We start from the raw sequence: 20,258 nt of genomic DNA, 5'->3' as shown, positions 1-20,258 counted from the left end.
ACCGCTGTCGACACCGCACTGACAACTGTGTCAATCACTGCTAGGCGCGATGTTCTGGGCTGATTGCTTTTAAGATGATGGCAGCACCAACCGTGCATGCTTGGTTATGCTAATGAAGCAAAAAGAGATTCACGTGTCATCTTTATAGTCACAGAATGAGAAAAGAATGGCATCTCCTCCGAAATCGCTGCCTACAGTATACGCGCCCCTTTCCCTGTGCTGTGCTTAAGGTGCACGTACAGACTCGAGGAATACGAGATGCTGAAGCATGACGAAAATAATCCATGGAGAAGGGGAACAAAGGGACAAAGGACAGACACAAATCTCCAAACACTGCTAGGTGACTGGTGAGCGACCGAAAAAATCGTTTTCGTTAATGCTGAAGCATTCACGAAAAATAGAAAGCTAGTGCTAGAGGCGTGACAACTCATGATCTTTCCCGCCGTTTCTTCCTGTCAGCCGCTATAGTTACTGTAACTTATGTTTCAGAGTTCATGGTTCAAAATACATTTCCAACGAGTAATGAAAGGTAAAATCCAGTATAACGCATTAAGTTAATGCAACGGGCTTATTCTCAGGCCTGGTAACAAATAGTACACGTGCGCTTTTACTGTTAAATGTCGTGGCAAGCAACGGTGTTTTCTTACGCTTTTACTTAATGCAAACTTGTCAAGACATGCTACGCTGTGTGATAAGATGGAGGCAAAGCGCACTATTTGGACTGACCCGAAAGTGACGAGGCACGAAGCGTAGGCGTAGTGTGTGATCTCCATTGTCTTTGGAATTCCCGTGGTGCCGGAGGAGTAGCACAGTGCTGCAATCTCGTTCTCTGGGTCTGCGACGCACACATCTTGAAAGTTGATCGCTGGTATTCCAGAAAACTTTGACACCGACGTGAAACCCGGCACATCTCCGACGACGAAGAGACTCTGGATATTGAAGAGAACGCGTAACTTGTAATTTCGCATCGCAAATTATACCATCCCCAGCATTCCTGGACATGGTCTCCTTGCACCCTCTCGGCTATTCTCAGCAAAACACAGTGAAATAATAATTTCATTCAAACTACTGCAGAAATCCTTAAGTTCCCCGGGATATCTATAGAGGGCACTAATACGATCTTATTTAATACCTACTTGAACCTCAGGATGGTATACTTTTTATTCCTGGACCCGATCCAATATTGTTGCATTGGGTACTATGGGCCACTTTGACAAAGTTTTAAATTTCTTCTCACCGAAACAAAGAATCGTAAAGTTCCAGAGGAATATAACAGCTACCGACTCATACCGCACACCTCAGTTAGAATTTCGGTATTTTAATTAATACTTTTTATTTATTGAAACTTTCAAATTCGGCCCGCTTTTTGCCCCCGTAAAGTTTGCACTCCGCCGTGCACCAAGGAGCTTGCGGCCAAGCTCCCTTTACGTAGACTTATCGAAAAAAAGATTTGTACGATGCGCTTGTGACAGCATATTGACTAAGAACGTGGCGGTTGTAATATGACTATCTAATAATTAGATGTTTACAATCAAAATTTGTGCCCTGGATTTCAAATGTAAGCAGTTATTCTGTAGGGTCAGAAAAACATGCATTGTATAAATTTTGCTTTGAGTTTGCCTGTGTACGTAAAGTTTTAGCTCGGTTACAGACACAAACTGAACAAAATTCTCTCAAACGTGTATAACTAGAAATATACCTAGAACGGCGCGCCGCTGGCCGTTCGATTGTGTGTCTTTTTATCCATCTTATTTTATTTATACATATATACGCGTATAAATAAAGAATACAGCGACGACGACGTTGAGAGGATGACACGCCGGGTGACGGCGATGTCTCAATCTGAGCCCTGGTTCCTCAAGAGCGGCAGCTTCTACTTTGACTAGGCTACCTCCTTGGAGCCTGATTCTTGGACCCCAGTGAGCAACAGCGCCATCATGTTCCTGGTGCTCCTTCATGCACCGATCGAACGGCGTGCCAGATCCCCATGGCTCGCTCCTGACCCGCCCAACCCGCCTCCACGAAATCTGGACTCCTGCGAACCAGACATCCATTCTCCCCAATACCAACAATCTATGTCGTCGTCATCATGCATGTATATACTCATCCCATTATCACGTTCACTAGACGCGGCACCTCGGGCCTCCATGGTACGGGCCTTTCCGCGGTGCCGCGGCTTTCCAGGGCCAAATAAATAAAGACTGAAAACTAATAGGGAATTCCACTGGTCGTTTTGGAGCGCGCCTGGATCGACTTTTCTGGAGCGAGCCCATTTCACTGGGCGATCGGGATCGAGACCGACATGTTTCACTGGTCGTTTTGGATTAGCTCCCGCTCCAGATCTCGATCTGGATCCAAGAAAAGTCGCTCCGACGATTTCGGGGGTCTCAATCGGAAGCCAGCCCGTCCAGCCCTCGGCGCACACACGTGACTTCCTTTCTCGTGGGGCATCTCGCCTGATCTCGCCCATCTCGCCTTAGAAGAAGAAGAAGCGCGTCGTGGGCTGGGCTCCTAGACTGTCTCGACATCAGAAGAATTCGTAATGGCCGCTTGCTTACCCCTTGGCTCGACAGCCGGTTTGTTTTCTAGGAAGGAGAAGAGAGGGTATTTGCCGCGCTACGGGCATTCCGACAATCTTTGCTAGAAGCGCCTGAGCCATTCCTGCCGCTCGTGCATCAAACGCGTGTTAGCGCCGCGATTGCGAAAACGTCTACGAAACGACCGCGGCGGCCTCGGAAAGGGGATTCCCGGGCAGTTGAATGACGGGAAGGCATCCGCCGATCCCGGAGCAGTGGTCATGTTCCACAGGGGATCCGTAGGCGGCGCGACCCCGTTAGGATAGTGTGCTCCAGCCCGGATCTGGTCAACTGATCCCGGCGCGCTCCGAAACGCCCAGTGGATTTCGCCATAAAAGAAAGAACAATAGTGTTGCCCCGTTTAGAGGATACAAATTCCAAAACTACACCATACTAGTGGCGCACATCACTGAAATAACATACGCAATACAGAAAATAGCAGATTGTCTCTTGAACTCAAAACGACAAAATACACATAATTGGGGAGTTTTTTTTTTTTGTTTCTAAATGCCAAATTCAGAAACCTTAACTAAACTGTTTTGCTGAAACTCGGGGTATATCGTGTGCATCATTTCGAAAAGTATCAAACGAAAACACCACGCAACACATTTGACGTTTTTTCACACCTCCAGACACTGGCTTGCACTTGCGCACCGACCCCCGGCGTAGCATAGCGCGTAGTCTTGTAATCTCTGTGACTGATGATGATGATAGCTTATTTGCAAAAAAAAAAAAGAAGACTCGGGGGGGGGGGTTTTCTCTCCGTCAGGGCTGGATTCGGCACTGTAGGCGTTCTGTTAAATGCAAATTAGCGAAGTGTAATGTATTCCCCCTAGTAAAGTATTTGGCCAGACGCAAACGGTGAAAAGGGTGGGAGGCCGGAGAAATGCACAGGAGAGGAGGTTCAGATAGCCGGTCGCGTGCTTCGAATTCTCCGTTTGTCTTACTCTAGGGTGCCTACATGTCTGTCTGTCTGAGGGTGAAGACACCAATTGTTGTCCTTAATGTGCCAGCGCGTGACGCTCTCGCGCACTCTGTGCGTGACTTGGGCGGTAAAATGGCGTCTATGCATTAGCCAAAGCTACGGGCTGGAGCTGAGTGACACCAGATTGCGCGCGCTCTAAAATGCGTAAAAAAAACGATTGGGCGGGAAAATGGCTGAGATGTCACCACTCAAGCAGAAGCGCGCGTGTGTATGGAGGAACTCTATCTTGCTCAAGATGTATACGCCACGTGTCGTGAGAATCAGGAACTAAAACAGCGTGTCTCAGAAAGCTGGCCATGTGGTGATTATTATCTCGGAAGCAATTCTTCATGTGTCCAAGTAGCCACAACAATCTTTTTTACGGCTACCGCAGAAGAAAAGGAAGTCCTAAATTTCAAATATAAGTAGCTCTAGCCAGAAAGTATATAACTTAAATACCTAATAAATACCCGCAACTGATCTCAGTTAAAAGTCGCCACTCACCATCGATATTTAGGGCTTAGAGCACAAATTTTTCAATTCGTGTTGCCTACAAGGGTTAGATGGGTTGATTCTCCGACGCATGTGTTTGGGGGGAGCCTCGTAAACCTTATGTATTGGCATATAGCATAAAAAAAACGCCACCTGAAGACCATGATACCCTATATTTCTTGACAGGTGGTGTGGTGCCACCTGGTAAATGCTATTTCAGGCATGAGGCCATAGTCGAGATCAATGTGGCATCATGGGCGGCTCTTCAGCCTTACGAAGACATCGACAAGTGGAACTAGTAGTTACGCACACCAATCACCCTCGCGCTTCTGCAGATATTATTTTTTCGGTATACTAAATTTTTTAACAATAAACACTGAGCGCAAAGATAGCGAAAAATGATTAAAATCTACAGGGTGTTTCCCGGTAGTGTGTTGGTGCGTTCAAATGACCTTGCATACCGATGTCTTAACGCAGTGGTTTTCATCCATCGATGTTCCGCGGACGCTTTGAGGATCGGAGGAGATGATGGAGGACCCCGTTCGTGGTGAGGGGAAGGGAAAGGTATAGGTTAATTATGATAATGATTTAATAAATGGATATAACTAAGGGCTGGTGTGAAGTAGACTTCTCTCATTGACATAGCGACGAGAAAACTCACCGGAAAATTGAAATGTTTCTTCCCAATCGGATTAAATACAACTTTTATTGCCGGGCTTGGCTGACGAGGCAGGGTTTCGCGGACCCCTGGAGTGCCTTCGCGGACCCCAAAGGGTCCGCAGACCCTCTTTTGGGAACCGCTTTTTAACAGATACTTAGCACGGAGCTATAACTAGATGGCTAATATATTTGAGAAAAATGTGAAGGGACGGTTTCCCTTGGTAAAAATGGCATTCATGGTTTCTACGAACGAAGCTGAGCTGGCGCGAAATTTTTAAATGGTATGCTGAGACCCAATAGCGTTTACGTTAGCAGACTGAAATGAGTAAAATGTAAGGCATGTTTAACTGTTTTTTTTTTCACCCACCCTCTTTCTTGTGACAAGAAACGCCACAATTGCTGAAACGGATTTTGATTCATTTTTCGAAAATAAAAATACTATGTTCACTGCAGAGCTTGAAGAACACGGAGAGTGCCAGCCACCTCATTGTGACTTCGCAGCCAATTCGATTGCCGCTTTAAGCGATGCTAACGTAGGAGAAAGAACTTCGAAGAAATGATTGCGAACACTGTAAGCAACGCCATGCACTTCATACGCCGCCAATGTCTATAGCTTAACATTTTAGCATAAAACAAAATAAAAAAAGAACACAACTTGCTCATTTTTTTAAAATGCTAATCTGCTATTCTGTCACATTGAAACACTAAATGTATCACATTGGTACACTCATGAATCACATAGTTACTCTATACGCCGTTCCGTGTGGCAAATCCAAATGGTGTTCTACTCACTGTCGGCTTAAAACCCACAGGCCACTGTTTATTATGTTCGTGCTTCTTGCATCATTTCTTGTTGTCCGGCCCTCTTATCGCCTGATGCCAAAATAGGATTGGCTGCCCTGTTATTACAATAAGTTTCTCTGGACTCGAGGCGCCCTCCGTTATTTACGCTGCCAATGGCCATAGCTTAGTGAAGTGTGGGCTTTAAGTATCAGTATTAACCAGTTCAGGCTATGAGCCTGAACACGGTATTTTTAATACCGACGAACACCTCCTAGATAAGAAAGCCTAAGTGTTGAAAATGTCTGCGTACCCAAAGAAGGTCACCTTAGACCAGACATTGGACACGACTGCGGCGTCAGCGTTCGGCTAAGAGTCGTGCTCTTACTGATTGGACACGAGGTCCAGCCAAACGCAGACGCCCTTGTCGTGTCCAATCTCTGGCCTCCGGTGGCCTTCTTTAGTGAGACAGAAAAATTAAGCACTTAGGCTTTGTTATCTGGGACATGTTCTGCCAAATCAATTGCACGAACGCTCGTGCTCGTAACCCCGTTGGGTGAAACTGTTAGGGCGAAATAGTGAGATTATTGTGAAATTGTAATTAAATCATGCATCTTATTCTCGCAAAACTTTTTTTACTATATCAGCTTCAACTTTAGCATGATACTTGACCACGAAGGAAGAAAGAACCGGAGAGGACAAACAGCTCACTACCAACGGTGTTTTAGTGTAAACTTCATCCTTGCGCGTTCGCTTCTTCATTTAGAGTCCAATACAGAGCACGATAAACCTATTACCTAAATAACCCTATTGCACTAATAAAGATCACTAGTGATATTCACAGTTACACAAAATATACAAAACAATTACGCATAATTCCCTCAGAATTATATTTCTTGAACTAACCCGCCACAAGCTCGTGCTGTTGTTGTTCAGGGTGTGAAATTTCGTGGCAATTCTCTCTCTTTTTTTTTGTGAATGGTTATTGATGGGGTGCTGACGCAATCTTCTCCGTGTTCCTCGATAGCGAGCACCTCGAGCATCTAACATGCATGAGGATTGCTGTTACTGAAAATAATGGTTGTGCCGTTAAAAGCTGCACTGCACTACAATGTCCTGCAATGAGCTGCCAGATCAACCAATCAATCAATCAATCAATCGAAGAGCTTTATTTTGTTTCCCAAACAGCTTTAGGGGACTTTTTTAGGGTTACACTTAACATAATATAGCAGTACTGAACTAAACAAATTACACGTCATTCCTCACCATTATAGTATTCTTGAACTTTTTAAAATGTATAAAAAAGTCCGCGTGAGGTTTAAGTAACTTGTACATTAGCATCATCGGTGTCAGCAGAAAACTGGACTCTAGATAAGGTGCCCTGCCGCTGTTCCCCTAAGAGACGCTGCATGCTCTCGGGCTCTGTCGTTCTCTCCTGTCCTTTCTTTTTTTGTGTTATAGTATTATTCTAAATTTTAAGCTGATATGTTTACAAGTATGTACCAAAAAAACTCAGCTCTTAACCGTTAAAATTTTAAAGTGTGACGCAGTATCGCTTTACGTACCATTAAATGCCATGGGGTTATTTCAGACAAGATTGACCAAAGGGTGGTTGGTTGAAACGTTTAAATCAACTGATGTTTTTATATGCCATTGTCTAGCGTCTGCTATTAACGAATCCACACGTAGATTTGACCAGAAAGAAATTGGAGACGGGAAAAATCGCAACGCATGAAGAGGTGGACAGTTGCATTAACGCGCACTGATGGAGGGATCACGTTTTGAAGTTAATTTTTCAAAGCCTGCACTTAGCAGTGACCCATACGAGATGTGACTCTGAGTTCCAGTTTCAGGAAACTAACACGAATATTTCATATATTTCTATTCAAATGAGGTAACTCACGACTATAGAAATCCGTCACGCAGTAAAAGTGGGGAGAAACTATATACAGCATTTTACATACAGCGACAAAAATGCATCATATTAGAAACTAGTGATTCGAGAAAAGATGATACGGTGTGAAGTTTTACTTTCCCGTATATTTTGTATTTAGAATAAAAGTAATAACTTTACTTTCACACACGAGAATAAAGCTACAATATTAAAATGATTTAGGTTAGCTATGTATTTCTGGGGACAAACCATTTCAGTTGAGAGGTCACACCGCGCCGGAATGTAAGAGCTTCGATACTCTCGGTGTACGAATAGACCGTGGCAAGCAGAAATATTTTATCCTGCGCGAAGGTAACGTTTCGTAATTCTCCTATGGTGACCAGATTAAGAACATTAGCAATTTTCAAGTAAAACAGTAGGCTAAATACCCCGCGAAACAATCTGTGATAAATACGATGTCCCTGCATTCAATACGAGCGGTCCTTGGGGAATCAAATTCGGCACTATACGCTAAGGCTTTCCTCGCTGTACCTATTTAATAAAGTTTCTTCTAACCAGATCCTACAGTCAGTGCTAAATATATGTCACAGGTTCCTTCTGTTGATAACTTGCACAGTCGCCACGGGCGCCAAGACTGCATGCCAGGAGAGGCGCGCACCATCAGCCACTCTTCCTTTTTTGTTGACGATACCGAATAACGTAATTTTCGTCTAGATACTCAAGGTGCACGCCTTTCAGTTTCTGGGATAGAACGCTCACCATTGTCCTGGCGTCTCAATTGCGTTTATTGAATACTCTCTGTTTGTTAAGCGTGGCCTGGTGCTTCAGGACTCCTTCAACTGCGTCACATGCATTCGTCTCATGTCCAGATGCAGAAAATAACCACTGGGCTTGTGGGCAATCGTACTGTGCAAACTGGCGAAGCTGGTAGCGATTCTTAGAATGACTGGCTGCCCCGTCGCTCCCTTACGTCACGTGAGAGTACACCGCAACATTGTCTTCAACCCACTCTTTCTCTTTTTCTAGAGCCAAACACGTGTGAGCGGCGTCATCACACAGGCCCACTGATGATAGCAAAGCTGTTTGCCGATTTTCTTGTCGTCACTACACATGCGAATATTGCATGCACTGCTTTTCATCGTAAATCGCGTTAACTTGCATTTGTCAGATACGGTTGTGAAATGTCCAACCTTCAACCGTTACTTGAAAGACTTTTAGGAAAGTCTCAGAATACCGTGTTTTTTTGTTTTTTTTTACAAGGTGACTGCTATGTTCTAAGCACAATCTCTTCATCCTCTGGGATAGGAAGTTCCTCGAGTTTAAGGGACTTACATTTGGGGCAGAGCTCACAGTCTCCTTAAATACACTGACCTGTTAGTAGGTCGCAAAGAAATACTAAGTTCATTTCACCAGTGTTGAATGTTGAACCTGTGACCTTTTCTAGAGTGACAGTGTAAAAGTAATATTGGCGCAGTCAACACAAGCGCACACTTCCCGGTGTGGAATACATTTTACCCATCTAGGGCGCAAGAAATAAAATTTTGTTAGCCGAACGCCGGAATCAGGATGCTTGTCTTTGTATACCCGAAAGGCCTCTCGGATTGAGCGTGTCAGGAAGCGCTTTGACACGAACGCTTTCTCTCCGTCGAGCATGACAGAGATCATGTCCTTCTGATTGGGACCTTGGCGCAAACATTGTAGCTCGTCCTTCGTGAAGTTCTCTAGGGCAGCAGAAACATTTCTCAGGGCTCACCTAGCACCTCGTGTAAGGATCCGGCTCTTACGACACACCATGGTTCTCCTTACCTAGAGCGTAAACACTGTCTCCATGTTAACCTTTCCTAGGTCAACATGGCGGCAGTGTTTACGCTTTATTGTATTTAGGCGGGGCTCTAGCATTTGGGGATTCTGCTGTCTGTCGGTGTGCCCCTTTGTGCCTGATATTACCACCCATGACGCTAGCGAGTGGGATGGCGACAGAAATGACTGCTCAGTAAACAGGCATCGGCGTCCATATTTTGCTCGTTGAAGCGAACCCCATTATCCTTGACAGCGAGCGGGGAAATGCGAAAAAAATATTGTATTGGCCGTTTTGCCATTACTAGCGACGAGTGTTGTCTGCTACTTCCATCAACTGTTGCGCCATAATCGTGATCTTCGCGAGGATATGATCGTCGCTAGCCACAGAAAAATATCACACAGAAAGGGAATGCTTGAATATGCTTTTATTCTAGATAAGTCAGGGATATATATAAGAGAGAGAAAGAAAGAGAGAGGAGAGACAGATGGAGATAGAGGGGAAGGAAGAGGAGCATGTAGTGTCGTTGGAAAATATAGTAAACAAAGTTGCCAGTAGCCGCTGGCTGCACAATCTTTTCTCGGATCACTAGTTCGTAATATGATAGCTCTTTGTATACAATAATTTCTCCTCACTTTTACTGTATGATCTATTTCTATGGTTATCAATGGCCTCATATGAATAAAAATATATAAAATATGTGTGTTAGTTTAATGAAACTGGAATTCAGAGTTACTTCTCGTATAGGGCAGTGCTAAGTGTAGGCTTCGAAAAAGGACCCTACTTTGGGGAGTTATATCTTCTTTCTCAATCAAATAATGCAGCATGTTTTTAATGGAAATGAATGCCGAAATACAGTATGACAGGGTACCCAAACTAAAAAAAAATCGATAGTGTTTTTTTATTTCCGTGTGAATGTTTTGTTGTTTGATTTTTTCCTCATGTTTGCCCATATATATCACGACTATGATATCACTCAGATATCTTATATATTTTTAAATAATAGCCATATGTAAGTAGGATAGTATCTGAAAAATATATGATGGTGATTAAATTATTTCTGAGATAAGGGCCTCCAAATTTTGCCATTTGTTGTTCGAGCAGGCATGCTTGGCAATTTTTAGAAAAATAGATATACTTTAAATAAATATTATTACTTCATATTACAAGCTAGCAGTACCCATAGTTTGTTCCTAAAAAGTATTAGGATTACCCTAATTCTATCGTTTTATTTATTTCCTTTCAAACGTGCCCCCCCCCCCCCCCCCCCATCAGTGCGCGTTAAAGCAACTGTCCACCTCTTCATGCCTTACGATTTTTCCTGTCCCGAATATTTCTTTTCTGATCAAAACTAAGTGTGGATTCGTTTATACCAGGCTCTATATACTGGCATATAAAAAATCAGTTGATATAAAATTGTTGACCAGCCACCCTTTGGTCGATCTTCTCTGAAATCACCCCATGCTCACTTTTGCTGCAAATCTTTATTTGTTATATTTTTGTCGTTCAGGTATTAAGCTTATCTATCCGCATTATTAACTGTATGATCTAAAACTCTTCAGGCGAAATATACTCTTGTACTGAACATCATTTAGCAGTAATAGCTTGTAATCAAGTCAAACCCCCGCCTACCTTGAACTTCACCTCCTTTTGAAGTTCCTTGATCTTAGGTGCACCTATCGCGTCTGTCAACACGTAGGTGGCCTCAGAATCTTGTGCCATGGACAGGAGCTCTCCTAGAATTAATACCAAGGAAACTCAGTAGTCGTACTTTGAAGAATGTCCATTTTTTGTGCAAATAGTACCAAGCAAAATGTCCAAGATTATTTCCTCTTAGCAGTTCAGATATTTCAAAAATATTGTTCTGAATGACCGTAATTACCATTCTGAGAGTTCACGTTCACGTAATCAGAATCTACAGTCCTTACTGTAGATTCTGTATACCCAAAACGCCGCTTTCTTTTAACAATATTGGGGGGGGGGGGGGGCATAATTTTTGTTTGGAGAGAAATTCAGGAATTGTCTTCTATTTCTGGCAATATATTTCAAGAATGCAATTTCATAGCTGACCTTGCCTGAATCCCGAAACTAGAATGTGGTAAATACCTTCATGTTTGCGATAACCTGACGTTTGGCGATCTTCACGAATAAAAAAAAAAGAAATATCGACAATCAAGAGTGCATTAATGTTTCCGTTTACTAAGGACCATCTTTAAACAATCTCTCTTAAACCCCCCATCATACATCTCGGCTAGAATTGACCATCCTTGTAAGATCGCCCGCTCACAATGCTTCACCCTCGCACACCAGAAGGCGCTCTTACCATCTGCGATTGTGGACTGGAATGACCTCCCCGAGAACCTCATCGGCATCACCGACAGTGGAAGATTTCGGGACGCCATCACCAACTACTTCATGTAAACCCACTCCCCTCTGTAACGCCACTTGTGGCCCTGAGGGTATTATAAATAAATAAATAAATAAATAAATAAATAAGTTCCAGTTTTAAAGAAGATGAAGTTTATTGGTCACATGTAAGACAGGTCTGCCTAAAGTTTGAAAGAGTGGGGTCGTAACTGGAGTTTCATACTGCAACATTTCTAGATACCTTCTGCTCCTGCTAACATCTGCCACCAACAAAAAAAATAGATTTCGCGTATTTTTTATTCACCAGAGCACAACCTTTTTCGCAGGAAACGTGTTTATTACCGGCTTTTCACCTCAACTCAATTGGTATGCTTCAACGAGTAACAGTTAAATTATTCTTAACTACAACACTTCAAATCAAATCAATCAATCAAATCAAATTTATTTGACACCACATCGTACAAGAATGGTGATGTCGGGAGCACAGACAAAAAGCCACTGGAATATGGCTTGACGAGGTCTGTGCCCCTGATTGATCTAATTAGCGACAGCGGCTATTATACAATAGTAAACAAGTAACAATCTATACAGCAGTTTGCAAAACAGAACTTAGCATATGTCAGGCCAACAATGCAGTGAAAACAAAAACCGGAAAAACAAGGTCGAAAGAAATTGAGGCACACTCTTAGAAGTTATTGTTATTATTTTTCACACATTCCGGTTGGAAATGTCAGCACTCGTCTAATAATTTGTGTGCATTTACTTCATGCGAACTAATAATGTATAGTCCGATATCAAATAAACTAAGTGCCACTTAAAACACTTTCGCCCTTACGGTTTCATACCTGTCGATTTTTCGGGCACTTTTGCATTTCCGTTTTTACCAGCTGCTGCATTTGTGTTTCACATCCATATAACAATTATAAAAAAAAAGAATTGCTTTTTTTTTTTTGCGGGCGAAGACGAAATAAGTGTAATGTCACTGAGGCCATAAATACTGTGGTATTGGGTTTGAACCTACAAAAAAGGCACGAATAAACACGACCAAGTAACGCGGAATTTCTTGATCGTGCAGAAGTTTTATTCCTATTTTTGTACTCCTTTGTTTCCACCAAGTAGCAGAATGACGCTATAAGTCCTTTTCCGGTCTTAAAGGGACACTGACAGGGTATTTATGTTCGCCAAGGTTTTTATTTGTACATGACACATGACAGCCCTACTAGATTGAACACAATTTGTAGCTCGGAATTCGTTTTCTTTCCACACGAAAACCGCCGATCGAGATCGAACTCGCCGATTTGAGTTGCGCTCGCTCTCTTCTCCGAGGTCACGTGCCGTTTTCTATGGTTTAGACAGAGCCCCCAAAGATAATCAAAGTCATGGTTTCATCGAAGGCACACACTGAATACTTAACATATACAGAAAATTCGATACCAGTTTGTTGTGTCTTTTAAAAAAGCTGCAATTTTCTTGGTTGAAAAATAAAAAGTTGCACAGCCACGTGACTTCCGCCAACGCTCTTACTCCACAGTCCAGTTTCGGTTTTGTTTTCGAGCAGTTGCGTTTTTTTACTTTATTAAAATTATATCTGACACAGTAGCAAAATATAGATTGGGTAATTTTTTGACACTATGTTAAATCGCCAGTCAAAAAATTGTAATAAAGTTTGTAGGGTGTCGGTGTCCCTTTAAATGCGGACAGATACTTTACGTTTTCATGTTTTCCTGCATGGGTGGTTTCATTTGAAATTATACACACCTGTCGGAATGGGTATTTTGATTGAACCAAAAAAAAAAAATATACGTAGTAGCTCCTCTTCCGTAATAGAGAAAGCCGTTCTCCAGAAGTTAACAAAAATGTATTTCCCTCTACAAAAAGGTCTAAGAGGAGCAAGAAAAAATGTAATTTCGGCTGCTTGATTTTTTCACCCAGTTTCGTCGTTTGTAATAAATAAGTAAGGCAATAAAAATACGCACAGTATATTTTATATAAATATTTAATGTTCGGCCTATTTCTTAGTATAATCAACATTTTATGCATAATTCGTATTATAGGACTAAAAGAATGGTAAACATACATTTTACGTCTTTTGTGACATACAAAGATTCTTGTATCTTAGGATTTTTCTCAAGTATTGCTCACTAAATACTGCACAACCTGCAGTCCTCAAAATTGGCTATCGACTGGCACTACTTCAGGCTTTTTTGTTCCGCAAAGCAATTAACATGTGTAAATTTCATAAACAAAATCAAGTTTAGCCACAAGTGGAGCCCACTTTATTAAAAAAGAAGTAATATTCTTTTTTTTATATTATTACGAACGACGTCACCTATCGTGTGGCGTAATGGGGGTTACCCCCTTTTTTTTCTCTAGAAGTGACAAAGTGGTTTGAGGAAGGGGAGGGGGAGAATTCGAGGTGGCAACTGACGATGGGGTGAGTAAAGAGGAGACGAGCGTGTTATACGATCGCTTATGACTATGAAGTAAGCACTCGAAAAGACGGATTCCTTCCAAGATGGAGACGAGGAAGGGCGTGTGTAGAAGCTGCTCCGAAAAAATTGCTGGTAAGCGTCAATTCCTCGCGTGTTCGGGTGGATGCAAGGCAAAATTCCACTGCGATTGTATTAGAGTAGGCCTTGAGGAGTATAACATTTTCATGGCCTCAGGAAAAAGCTCGTACAAATGCAACGCCTGCACCCGGCGGAACCGCAGTGACGATAAGCCTAATCGTGAAGAAACGTCAGACGTGTCGGGGTCTGAAACGGACAGCGAATCAGCCAGTGAAACCACCCTGAAGTTAAACACCTCATGCTCGCCGAAGTACCAGGAATCTTTACTGCAAAAGATAAACGTCAAGTTAGACGTGCATATCGCCGAAATGAAATGCTTAAAAGCGGATAATAACCATCTACGTTCCGAAGTCACCGAGTTACGGAAGCAACTTTCCAAGCTATAGGGCCTGACCTGAATCAACCGAGCTTGAGCTACAGCGCTGCCGCATCATCGGGACGGAATCAGGTCGCACACAAAACAACGAATTTGAGACTGAATGGGGAAGGCCCAAATCGGGACGTCGCCAGCATGGATCCTGTGTCGACGAAGCAAAGTTCTGACAGCAAAGGAAACGACGAAGACCGTGCCACGTGTAGTGTGAAATATCTTCAACAGACTTCTATGCCATTGGTGACCGACGACGAAGGCTACACTACAGTGGGACCAAGACGACGAAAGAAGCCTTCAGTTGGAACATCGAAATCATCCAAGGTGACCATTGTGCCTCGTCCCCTTTTTCAAAAGGCGTTGTTTGTAACTTGATTTGGCCCCGAGACAACAGTTGAGGATGTTAATTCGCTTCTTGAACCCGTCCTACGGGGGAAAACTGTTAGCTGCACGAAGCTGAAAACAACATTTCCCTCCTACTCTTCTTTTCATGTTTCGGTCGAACAAGACCTTTTTGAAACCATTAATATCCCAGACATTTGGCCCGAGGGGTGTATCATTCACCAGTTTTTTTGGAAAGCTTGATATGACGCGAACGTCACTACCAAATAGTACTGATGACGAAACAACAGATTAAATGCTATTATCTGAACACTCGCGGTTTGAGGACGAAAGTAGATGACTGTATGACAACTATTGTTTCCACTAATTTTGACATGTTCTGTTCAACTGAAACTTGGCTATTGAAAGAAATTTCCAGCACCAGTTACTTTCCAACATCATACAGTGTTTATCGAAGGGACAGGGATTACGGTGCAACCGGAAAGAAATTTGGCGGGGGGGGGGGGGGGGTGTTGACAGCCGTGCGGGATAACATTAAATCATGCAGAAGGGTAGATTTGGAAACCTATGCAGAGTGCGTATGGGTTGAATTATTAACACGCGATGGGTTTAATTACCTCGTCGGAAACTATTATTTTCCTCCGCTCTCGGATTCGAGTGTGTTCGTAAACCATTTACAAAAGCTTGAACAGCAAATTGATTTTTCGGAATTTAAAGTACATATGTACGGCGATTTTAATCTACCAGGAGTGAACTGGTCGACCGGCATAGGCAGTAGTGGAAATAATCAAACGGCGGTAAAAGTGTCACGTCTAGTAGATTTCATTAATTTTAATGGTCTAACTCAGCATAACCAGTTCACGAACACGGCCGGGAATGTTCTTGATCTTTTTCTTTCAAACTGCCCTATGGACAGTGTCATGCCAGTTAGCGATACTCTTGTGAAACCTGACGTTTTTCACCCGCCCTTCATCGTATGTTTTTCTTTGCCGGTGAGGTCTCGTGACAGACAAAATTTAACCAGATATGACTATCCTAATAGTGATTATTTAGGTTTATATACGTTCCTTCGTGATAATAACTGGTCACCGGTTCTTCATGATAACTGTGTAGATTCTGCGACTGAATCCTTGACGAAGGTAGTGAAAAATGCAATCGATGCGTTCATTCCAAAGCGATTGTCTAAGCCCTCTAAATACCAGTTCTGGTTCTCAAGGGAGCTGAAACACTACATGCGTAAAAAAGAACACTATCATAAATTGTTTGAAAGAACCGGCATTGAATTATGGTACATAAAGTTCAGTGTTTACAGAGCACTTGTAAAGAAACTGTTTAAACACGACAAATTCATTTATAAAAAATCGGTAGAAAATAGTCTCTACCGTGAGCCTGATAAATTCTGGCGATTTGTCAGGAAGCACACGAAAGAGTCTGCAAGAAATATTTATTTACATACTGATACGGACTACGTTACAAACCCTGAAAAAGTAGCTAATTTATTCCAAACTTACTTTCGTGAATGCTATTCCAAGGAAGAATTCAAAAGCAAGTCTTCAATCTGCGCTACTGGTTGGAACGACAATTTCACATTTAGTGAGGTCGACATAAATGATATTTTAGAGGCAATTCAAAAGTTAAACCCGAAGAAGTCAGCGGGAGATGATACAATACCTAACTTTATTATTAAAGGATCCGCTGATTTGTTTGCCCTTTACTTATGCACATATTTAACCTATCGCTGAGAAATGGTGTTTTCCTATGTCTTTGGAAAAGGTCAGTGATAGTGCCAATACACAAAGCCGGTGACGCGTCTAGGGTAGATAACTACCGCCCCGTCTCTTTGTCGTGTTCTTTTTCAAAGGTTTTGAGATAGTTTTACATGCCCGTCTTTCTTTTTACTTTTGTCGAAAACTAAGCACCGTTCAGCATGGATTTATAAAAGGGCGTTCAGTAGAAACGAACCTTTGTTCTCTCCTTGATTATACTGTCCCATTTGTTCTTACACGCGGGCAAGTTGATATTGTGTATTGTGACTTATCAAAAGCCTTCGATAAGGTTAATCATGACTTACTCTTGTATAAGCTCTCTTTATACGGCGTTTCGTCGTCTCTTTTAAACTTATTCCGTAGCTATCTGTCGGATAGAAAGAGTAGAATAAGAATCTTGAATAGTTTCTCAGATGTATTTACTCCAACTTCGGGAGTCCCTCAGGGATCGAATTTGGGGCCGCTACTTTTTCTTATATTCATCAGTGATATGGAATTGTGCATACAAAATGCGAAACTGCTCTTATTTGCGGACGATATTAAGCTTTATCTTAGTATCCAGTCGGAAGATGATTGTGCTCTTTTGCAAGAAGATACATCACGTATCTCAAACTGGTGCTCATGTAACTTTTTGCTGGTCAATCCAGATAAAACAAAAGTGATATCTATGTGCAGAAAACGCGAAAAAATTTTACATCAATATTTTATCGGCAATTCCACTATTGAACGTGTGGAACAAGTTCGTGACCTCGGTGTTTATTTTGATAGTAATCTTACCTTTTCATATCATGTTACACAAATTGTTGCTTCTGCCTTTAGAACAATGGGGATGATATCACGTTTGACGCATGAGTTTTCAAATATAATGTGAGTAGTTCGATTGTTTTGTTCCCTTGTACGAGTTAAACTTGAGTTTTGTAGTTCAGTGTGGAATTCGCTAACAATGACCGACGCTGCACGGATAGAAAGAGTTCAGAAGCGATTTATACGCCTTGTTTTTGATAGATATTTTGAGAGAAAATGTTATTTTGATTATGAATACCTTCTTAGAGAACTTTCACTCCAGAACCTTTCAAAAAAAAAGGATTGCTCGTGACATTATATTTTTATACAAAGTGGTTCACGGCCAAATTGATAGCAATCTTGGGTCGTCTTTGAACTTTGATGTACCGGCCCGAGTCGTTAGAAACTCAAGCGTGTTTTATAGATCCATCCAAACGAGACCGTCCCCTTTGGCTAGAATACAAATTTGTTTAAATGACTTTTCGACTCATGTAGACATATTTTTAAATTTTGCTGCGTTCAAACGACTACTTGATATGCATATTTTTGGTTTATGATTGTGAAATGTTTTAATTTTGAGAGCATATGTCGGGGGGGGGGGGGGGGGGGGGGGGGGCTTGAGATTGTGTAGTGTTTTAGGTGTTCTTTTTTTTCTCTTTTTAAACTTTTTATGTGCCACCACACTGTAACCAATAGGTCGTTCTGGGGCATTATACAAATAAAGGATTATTATTATTATTATTATACAAAAACGCGCTTTCTTAAAAAAAGTCTGTCATGATAAGTCTGTTGTTATAACATCAATAGCTACGTGTGCGTTGTTTCCTTTAATTTGAATTAACACACTATAGTCGGGTTGTATATTATCTCGTTTTGTAGCTAAAAAACTATCCCTTGCTAAAGTTTTTTTTCTTATATTTTTTTTTTTTTACAATCGAAGTTGCTTGTGTCCAGATTTCACAATGTTTGTAGTTGACAGATTTTGTCGAGTCTCCTTCAATGCTCGACACAAAAAGAAGAAATATTGGAGTGAGAGTTTTCGCCCTGTGAAACACCTCAACGTGAATCTGATACAATCAGTTATGACAAAGGCTCGGGGGCATCAACTCTTACTTTGTAGTCTCATCTTAGAGCGACTAGATAAACTGAGGTATACATCGGAACCAGACACGTAGGCATCTGATGTTTGCTTTGAATTGATCTTGATTTGTTATGAACGAAGGGAACGCAATATTGTAAACCATAATTTAGTCTCCGGAATCGCACTCAGAAACTTTAAATACGCCCGCCAAATAGAGCTCACAAGGTATATTTCGACTACGACTTCCTTGTTCCGATCCTTCAGGTCATACTTCATATTTGTACATTGATTTAAATATTTAAGGTCGTCATTGCGTTGTGCTTAGTTGTCAAGTGCAATAACTCTTGTTTAACATTTTTTTTAGATGTTGGTGTTGTCAGTACTGTGCAATACCTCAACGCCTACCTTCTTCCCACAGTGAAGATATCACAATTTCCACACATCAAACAGAGTTTGTAACTTCTCCACTTTCACATCGGGTATTTTGATCAGAGTGTCGAACCGCAACCGAACCAAACCGAAAATCAGAACCGAAGCGCTATTTTTAGTTGAACCGAACCTAAACCTTCGCCGCCATCTTGGAACTGAACCGGAAAAAAATATGACGGTAACCGGTTCAAAACGGTTCTTGCTATTTTTTCATTATTACAAAATAAGTGTTTGAAAAGTAAACATTGCCAGCTGTATTTATACGTAGTGATCAAATTGTCATATACCGAATTGCAATGCATGAGAAATTGAGGATTTTTTGGCCCTTTTGTATTGGCACTACGATTAATCATGTGTCACGTGGCGTCATGGCGTCAGAACATGCGGTCAAATAATGTCACGTAACGTCGTCCCGTGACATAGTCGCGTGACTCACCGTGTCAACCCAACTTAAATTACGAACGTCACTAGATATATTTGCGTATGTGACATCGTGACGCCACATGCCATCCCGACTTCTCACCGCGAGTCACACCGTGACTTACTCGAGTGTCATCAGCCCGAGTCGATAACTCGGATTCATGAAAATCAGCATCTCCAAACATTTGGGTAATGGCTCCAGTTCAATGAAATGTAATAATAGAACTTTAGCATTGTTTAGAGCTCAACCTGTGCTTTATTCTTTGCCAAAACCAGAGCCTGGCTATGATGAACACTTGAACACGCGTCAGATCACATCGCCGCTTGTTCAGATAGCGAGGTGAAGATGGGAAAGCTCTTTATTTTCCTTCCTTTTTATGCGTATGCCGTTAAGCGGAGAGGAAAACTAATGGGTGTTTTGGAAGTTATCAGCGTCAGAATTGAGCGCTTAGCGCTATTTACTTAAAGTAAAAAAAAACTGTTGCGCGACCCATTTTACATGTACACATCATTGAGGCACCCAAGCATGTTTTAGTTGTTGCTGAACCGTCTCAGAAGGTTGTCCCCCAGAATAAAAGCATTGAAAGGACTAAATATGGCGTATTAATTTGATAATAAATATTATTAAAAGTGTGTGCGGCAGGGATACTCGAGAAGAAAGAGTCTAGTGGCATCAGAGGGACAGCCGAAAGTTCGCAGCCACTCAAATTCTCGCAGTTTTGTTTAAGCTTTCAGTTTATGGGTGCAAAATAAAAGAAATGGAGGATTACTATTAATAAAGGACACGAACTTGATTGTTGACTTGGCACCGCCAAACGGTTGACGGAATCCCTCAGAAAAAAAAAAAGTATTCTGTGGTGGAGCACTCTTAAAAATAAAGGGGAGGGAGCGGGGGTTATAAACATACTATTCAATAAAATTTCATCCTCTCCATATTGTATCGACACACCAGACTACGTGTTCCCG

The 20,258-nt window shown here is 41.9% G+C and overlaps 1 protein-coding gene across 1 annotated transcript in view; it reads right to left on the bottom strand.

The window, feature by feature from the left end:
• Window positions 1-4,501: 4,501 nt before the first annotated feature.
• The window catches only part of LOC121837895 (2-succinylbenzoate--CoA ligase-like), a 30,787-nt gene continuing 15,030 nt past the window's right edge, over window positions 4,502-20,258 (bottom strand). The window contains exons 3-4 of the mRNA XM_042293773.1: window positions 10,797-10,900; window positions 4,502-4,539 (exon numbers count right to left, since the gene is read on the bottom strand). Coding sequence (XP_042149707.1) covers window positions 4,516-4,539; window positions 10,797-10,900 — 128 coding nt within the window. The 3' untranslated portion in view covers window positions 4,502-4,515. The remainder of the gene's footprint in view (window positions 4,540-10,796; window positions 10,901-20,258) is intronic.

Source organism: Ixodes scapularis, unplaced genomic scaffold (genome assembly GCF_016920785.2).
Source record: "Ixodes scapularis isolate PalLabHiFi unplaced genomic scaffold, ASM1692078v2 PGA_scaffold4__175_contigs__length_147842914, whole genome shotgun sequence".
Classification (NCBI taxonomy): Eukaryota; Metazoa; Arthropoda; class Arachnida; order Ixodida; family Ixodidae; genus Ixodes; species Ixodes scapularis.
The sequence above is the reverse complement of the archived record's forward strand: the minus strand, read 5'-3'. Positions and strand labels throughout refer to the sequence as shown.